Source organism: Wyeomyia smithii, chromosome 3 (genome assembly GCF_029784165.1).
Source record: "Wyeomyia smithii strain HCP4-BCI-WySm-NY-G18 chromosome 3, ASM2978416v1, whole genome shotgun sequence".
Taxonomy (NCBI): domain Eukaryota; kingdom Metazoa; phylum Arthropoda; class Insecta; order Diptera; family Culicidae; genus Wyeomyia; species Wyeomyia smithii.
The window spans coordinates 175,660,938-175,666,961 of record NC_073696.1 but is presented as its reverse complement, the minus strand read 5'-3'; the positions used below and the strand labels follow the sequence as shown (position 1 = coordinate 175,666,961).

The window sequence follows — 6,024 nt, the reverse complement described above, 5'->3', positions numbered from 1 at the left end:
AGGCTGAGGACACAAAATTAATTTGTTTTATGTTCGTGTATAGTTAAGAAATTAATGTAACTAGTCTACATATATGATTGACGAAATAAATAAATAAATAAATAAATAAATAAATAAATGAATCAAATTGAACCAAGAGAAAAAAATCGTTGTTTTTGTAAAGAGTATTGTTATAACTGAACGGTATCGCGTTGCTTGAAAAAATATTCATCGCAAACAGTTTTTGTATTCATTGTCGTTTTACAAAATATTTACGTTTATTTTTACGTGAGGAAATAAATTTCATAAGCTTTAAGTAATAATCATGTTAGCGAACCTCGAATTTCAAACTTGCGTTTTATTTTCTGGATTTAAGGCTTTGGTTACTATTCCGAACACAATTCATCACGGCCGAATGTTAATTCTCGTTTCACAACATAGTGAGATGTAGGATTGTAAAATTTTTGAAACTGCATGAAACCCTGAAAACCCTGCCTCACAGGTTATGCACTCGTACACATTTTCAGAAAGTCTGCGCAAATATATATAAAAAACAAAACTCTGAAGAAACTTTTATGCAACGGCAAATTGAAAAAACGCAGACTCGAAAAATTTGTGTTTTACAGACAAATTTGCACATTCAGTATATCTGATGTTACTAAAAACTTCGTTGGAGTCATGCATGCGTTATTACAAAAAGATTGCTACACGCTATCAAAAAACTGTTGGATGTTGTTTTTTTTTTTTCAGGAAGCAACACAACTCTACTGTTTGACAAAATAATCAATAAAATTATACGGATAATCAATCGTTTTCATCATTTCCTGGATTTATCTGAGAAATCGCAAAATGCGTACTTCAGTCAATTTTACCGAAATTTTCGTATTAATTCGACAGTTGAAATTTCCGAGTCCAGGTTAAATATTACCGAGAATCTTGTTAAAGTTTGACAATTTATCAATAATCGTTGGTTTTACAGAATCTCGGTATTTTGATGTGTTACCGAGTTTTTTTACCAAGATCTCGGTAAACGGCAACCCTTCTTTTTTCGATAATATCGATAAGAGCTGGAAATCTATCGATTTTATCAAATCATTGACACAGAAAAATAAAACTACACAAATATGCGCATTTTTGACGCAAATCAGCCCTTCTGTGCTGGAAGGTACTTTTAGGTATAAGTGATATAACTACTTTTGAGTACCTGCACGGAAGTCATCATTTAGATAAAATTGAATACCTTGAATTATCAATATCAAAAACTCCATACAATTTTTTACCCAAAATTAGGTATTCGCATTTCATTAAGCTATTGCGTTGTTTTCATTTATTTTAATGCGTATTGTATACCTAAACTAGTGAAGACTTTCAGGTTTACGTAAATTTACGTTGTTTTACGTCTTCGCTTGGTAATATTTTCTGTGTGTGTACTTCGAAACTTAGACGGAGTAAAGTTTTTGCTATTTATGGTAAATTCAAACGACAGTGTTAGCAACAGCTGTTGTTGTTTACATGTATTTATATGGTTTGTTTTCGATTCATTGCATTGAAAATTCATTGTAAACCTTATGCCGCTTAAAGTACATATATGAGAATATCGGTGCTTGTGACTTATTTTGAATCAATGGATGAGGTGATAATATTGTGTATATTTCAATTTTAATTTCGATTAATATTCAACGTCGATATTTCAGCCAAAACCAAAATCCAATATTGGAGATCTTTTTGATTCTGCTCGATTAGAAGGTCGATATTTAAAAATATGCGCTCCAATGGTACGATATAGCAAGTACGTTGTATTTACGGATGATCCGATGGTTACTATAATAGATTTTCTTTCCTGCCAGATTGGAATTTCGAAATCTGGTGCGGTCCTTTGACACGGATCTAACTTTTACTAGTATGATCATGGCTGATTCGTTTTGCCGAAGTGAAAAGGCTCGACAGAATGAGTTCACTACAAACAAAGGTAGTTTGTTAATTTGAGGATATTCAAAATTAAAAAATTCTTGTGTTGTATTTTAGTTGATACACCGTTAATAGTTCAGTTCGCTGCAAAAAATACAGTGGATTTCCTCTCTGCTACTGAAATGTGTTATTCGTAAGATTTGCTGAATATTTTTAATTATTTACTGAAAACTTCAAATGTGATTTAGGTATGTTGACGGTGTTGATTTAAATTGTGGCTGCCCCCAGCGCTGGGCTATGACTGATGGTTATGGAAGCGCGCTGCTCAAATCTCCCGAACTTGTTGCTGATATGTTGGCTACAGTGCGAAGAAATTTTCCTAGTACGTTCAGCGTTTCCGTAAAAGTACGCCTACTTTCAAAATCTCTAAAGGCAACAATTGACATGTGTCGGAAGCTGGAATCCAGTGGAATAACCTTCATTACTGTGCACGGAAGGACGCCAGCAGATAAAACTAATGTTCCAGTTAACAAGGATGCCCTGAAACAAATTAAAGATAGTTTATCCATTCCTGTTGTGGCAAATGGTGATATTTTCAGCTTACGCCATGCAGATGCAATGCACGAAATTACTAACTGTGATGGTAAGTTTTAAAGTTATTCACTGTGTTCTGAAGAATTGGCGCTTGCACCGTCTTCAGTAGCAGTCTGTCTATTATTTTGCTCCGTAATTGCATTTATATCTTTATTAAGGTTAGCTATAGATTCTTGATGAAGGTTAATTTTTTTCATACCTTCTTTTAAGTTCGCCATTACACGAAACAAATTTTCTACTTCGGGTAGCTTGCCTATATCTGGATGATTATCTTTAGAACTCTTGGCGTTCAATTTCTCGAGTGATTTTTGCACATTAACTTTGTAGTCTTCGTCTAATACTAGCACATCTGTTGGATGTAATTTGTTCTGCTCTTCTGTTACGGTTTCGCTTAAGTTTTCAAATGATATTTGAGAAAGCGCTGCTTTTGCGTTAAGAAAAACATTGTATGTTTCATCTAGCTGTTTTCGAATATCGGCTATTCTCGAATATATTAAACCATCTTTGGATGACGAACTACTGCATGGTTTTTGCTCTTCCATGATATCGTTTTGTTTTATGCGATTCTTTTCGACGTGCTCGAACAATACATAATTGCTTGCTGAGTATTGTTGCTATGGTGCTTCTATCAACGTGCATTCTGGTACTCTAGCAGCTACACGTACCTAATAGTAAACAGCACCATAGCAATATATCGCACTAACCTAAAAAGTTTGCTGATTCAGGAAGTTCAGGCGAGCAAGCCTGCCCAACATCGGTTTTCATAGAAATAGCTAAAGTAGATCGTCAAAAATTAGAAGTACCGTAAGCCGGGGTGAGATTGTGCCATACAAACCCATTGTTTGTCAGCCATCCCATGGCGACCACAAGACCAAAAAGCCTTGGTGATACATTCCGATTCGGAACTTGACCTTCTGTTTATTATAAACAGACTTCGCAGCCAACCGTTAAGTGTACAGGACAATTGCGGGGCTAGTGCTACGATCCTACTGACACTAACAGTCACTCCCGCGTCAAGACTCGAACCTACGACGACTGGCTTGTTAGGCCAGCATCGTACCTCGAGACCAGCTGGGGCGTATCAGTTCCAGACCACAAGACCAATCTTCCTTGAATAAGTTTCCTCGTATACTGAATTAAGAAAGACTAGTCTTCTGACCCGGAAGAGACAAATCACGGGTTGGATGGCTCAATCTCGCCCCCACAGGCACAATCTTACCCCGACTGACGGTATCTTAGTACAATTGTAACCTCATTTTTCGTGTTTTATTGATTTTCATCCTTTTTATATTTGATCTTTCTACATTTGATATTTTCTCACTATATCTACATATTTGAATAAAGATGTACCGTGCTGTTACGGGTTCGATCTTAATTTATAAAAGGATAGCAAGTTTTAAATGCCTGCAGCCGGATGCCACAGCATATACAGATGTGTATCTGTATGAAAAATTTGTTCAAAAATCTATCCACATTCCACGTGGACAGATTTTCAACGATTCAAACCCCCCTCCCTCTTCCACTCCCTGGACAACTGCCCACATAAATTTAAAAAAAAATTGTATGGACCTCCACGGTCCGAGGACCTCCCCCTGCAAAGCTGTCCACGTGGAATGTGGATGGCCCCTATTTTTACAGATAATTCTAGATATGTGCCACATATTATGTGGCATCCCTGATCTTAACTCGTCCTGATTACCCGCCTAATGAGAAATATAGAGTATTTTGAGCGGTTTTGAATCGAATATATATGTATATGAATTATGCACAAGAATCATTTTGTATTGTAGAAAAAATATCTATTGAAAACCTTAGGCGCTAAACCTCAAGATAATTGTTTGATATTCGCATAATTGTTATTATTTTAATTGTTTAATTTGTCAATTATTCCAGGTGTTATGGCTGCACGAGGGATTCTTTCAAATCCTGCCATGTTTGCTGGCTACGAAAAAACACCGCTTGAGTGTATTCAAAAGTGGCTTAACATTACTACTGAGGCTGATACCGACATTACTTTTCAAGCGATGCATCATCATCTTACGTTTATGGCGGAATCATTGCTAACACGGCAACAGCGGGTAGAGTTTAATAATCTTAGCAAAGACAAACAACGTGTGCTGGATTTTTTTTGGAGAGAATTCGAACTGCAGCCGCAGCCATATGATCATCCGCATAAAATTGAGTGTACATTTGATGATACAGCTTATCGGCAAAGGGTTTGTGTGTTGGATACCCTAGATGAACCTATAAATATCACGTGTTATCAAAGCGAAAATACAGATGGCGCCTATTTTATGACTAAAGTAGGGGAATCTGCCGATATTCAGGTAAAAGAAGATGTGGATTTTATGGACGGCAGTATGTTTGATGAAAACGAAATATAAAAATATACAAAGATAGTTTCTCTGAAATTTATTAAGTTTAATGTGAAACGGCACTGAATCTCGTTGAACTTTTTCTGTTTTTTTAAACCTTATGCAATACTCGCAAGAACAGTTATTCGTTTCACTTTGTTTTCGTGGAATGCATTTTTTTACGATATTTTCCAAATAACTCGACTCATGCTATTTTTTTCGGAAACAATAGTTATTGAAAATGAGTGTTGGTATGTGCCCGAAACCCCCTTGGGTTATAAGTGAAGTTTCTATGGTTTATTTAATGGGATAAATCCGAGAACTTCCTCGGTTCTATAAGATAAATCAAGGGGAAATTGATCAGCCATGAAATCCATGTACAAAAGTGTGCTATTGTTCCAATTGCAGATAATAAATGATGATTCTTTACAGAAAACTGTCAATTACCGATCTTTGCAAAAGAAAACAACGATACTTCTGATTAAAATCATTTCATTGCGGCTCACGAGATGAAATTTACATCGGTAAAATTATTGTTCAAAATTATATTTTTTGAGCTTTTATTAACCTTTACTTAGCTCTATAATAAGTCTAAAGTATTTTACCCTGAAATGAGTTTACTTAACTTTTTGGCATTTTGTAACTTGGCCGGTAAAATTTGTTTGAGTTTTGACGAAGTTATAGAAATTTTACACAAATATGTTAAATTATCTCGGGGATTCAAGGGTTAACTTTGACATTTATGTAATTAAAAAAGTACAATTTTTGTTGAAATTATTATTTTGTTGCTTGCGTACGCAACAGTAATTATTGTGAAAGTTGTGTTTGAGGCGTTTGAGGACACGTAAACATTATGTGAGTTTGTCAAAACTTCTGACCTTCTTCATGGAATAATGCCTCACCGATTTCCTGTCGATCTGTCTAATTGGAAAACGCCTGCACAAATCTATATAGGTAAAAATGGAGTTTCGTACGAAATCCCACCGTTTCTGAGGTGTACAGTAATCAACATCATTTTAAATCGTTTAAAATAAAAAAAGTAATGGGTTTAATGTAGGTTTTTGGTATTAAAATATAACGGCTTTAGACGTAGCCTCACGCTACGTAAAGGAACCGCTACCGGCACGGGCAAGATGAGCCCAGAACTATGAACCGGAATGCATGTACAAGCGCATCCACCAAATATTAC

The 6,024-nt window shown here is 35.6% G+C and overlaps 1 protein-coding gene across 2 annotated transcripts; it reads left to right on the top strand.

Annotated features, from left to right (window-relative positions):
• Window positions 1-1,452: 1,452 nt before the first annotated feature.
• Window positions 1,453-5,179, top strand: LOC129728094 (tRNA-dihydrouridine(20a/20b) synthase [NAD(P)+]-like). 2 transcript variants are annotated; one of them, XM_055686484.1, is made up of 6 exons: window positions 1,453-1,612; window positions 1,674-1,754; window positions 1,827-1,948; window positions 2,005-2,080; window positions 2,136-2,530; window positions 4,375-5,179. In XM_055686484.1, the coding sequence occupies exons 3-6, from the start codon at window positions 1,882-1,884 to the stop codon at window positions 4,863-4,865; spliced, it is 1,029 nt and encodes a 342-aa protein (XP_055542459.1). In that variant the 5' UTR covers window positions 1,453-1,612; window positions 1,674-1,754; window positions 1,827-1,881; the 3' UTR covers window positions 4,866-5,179. The 2 variants fall into 2 exon arrangements, with proteins under 2 accessions (XP_055542459.1, XP_055542458.1); XM_055686483.1 differs by having other exon boundaries at window positions 1,674-1,768; window positions 4,375-5,176.
• The last annotated feature ends 845 nt before the right edge of the window (window positions 5,180-6,024 follow it).

Excerpts from the sequence above, each read along its gene's own strand:
- LOC129728094 (XM_055686483.1), top strand. The coding sequence starts at position 1,568 with ATGAGAATATCGGTGCTTGTGACTTATTTTGAATCAATGGATGAG. Across the intron at positions 1,613-1,673 it reads ATTTTGAATCAATGGATGAG|CCAAAACCAAAATCCAATAT; the intron begins GTGATAATATTG and ends TCGATATTTCAG. Across the intron at positions 2,081-2,135 it reads GCTACTGAAATGTGTTATTC|GTATGTTGACGGTGTTGATT; the intron begins GTAAGATTTGCT and ends AATGTGATTTAG.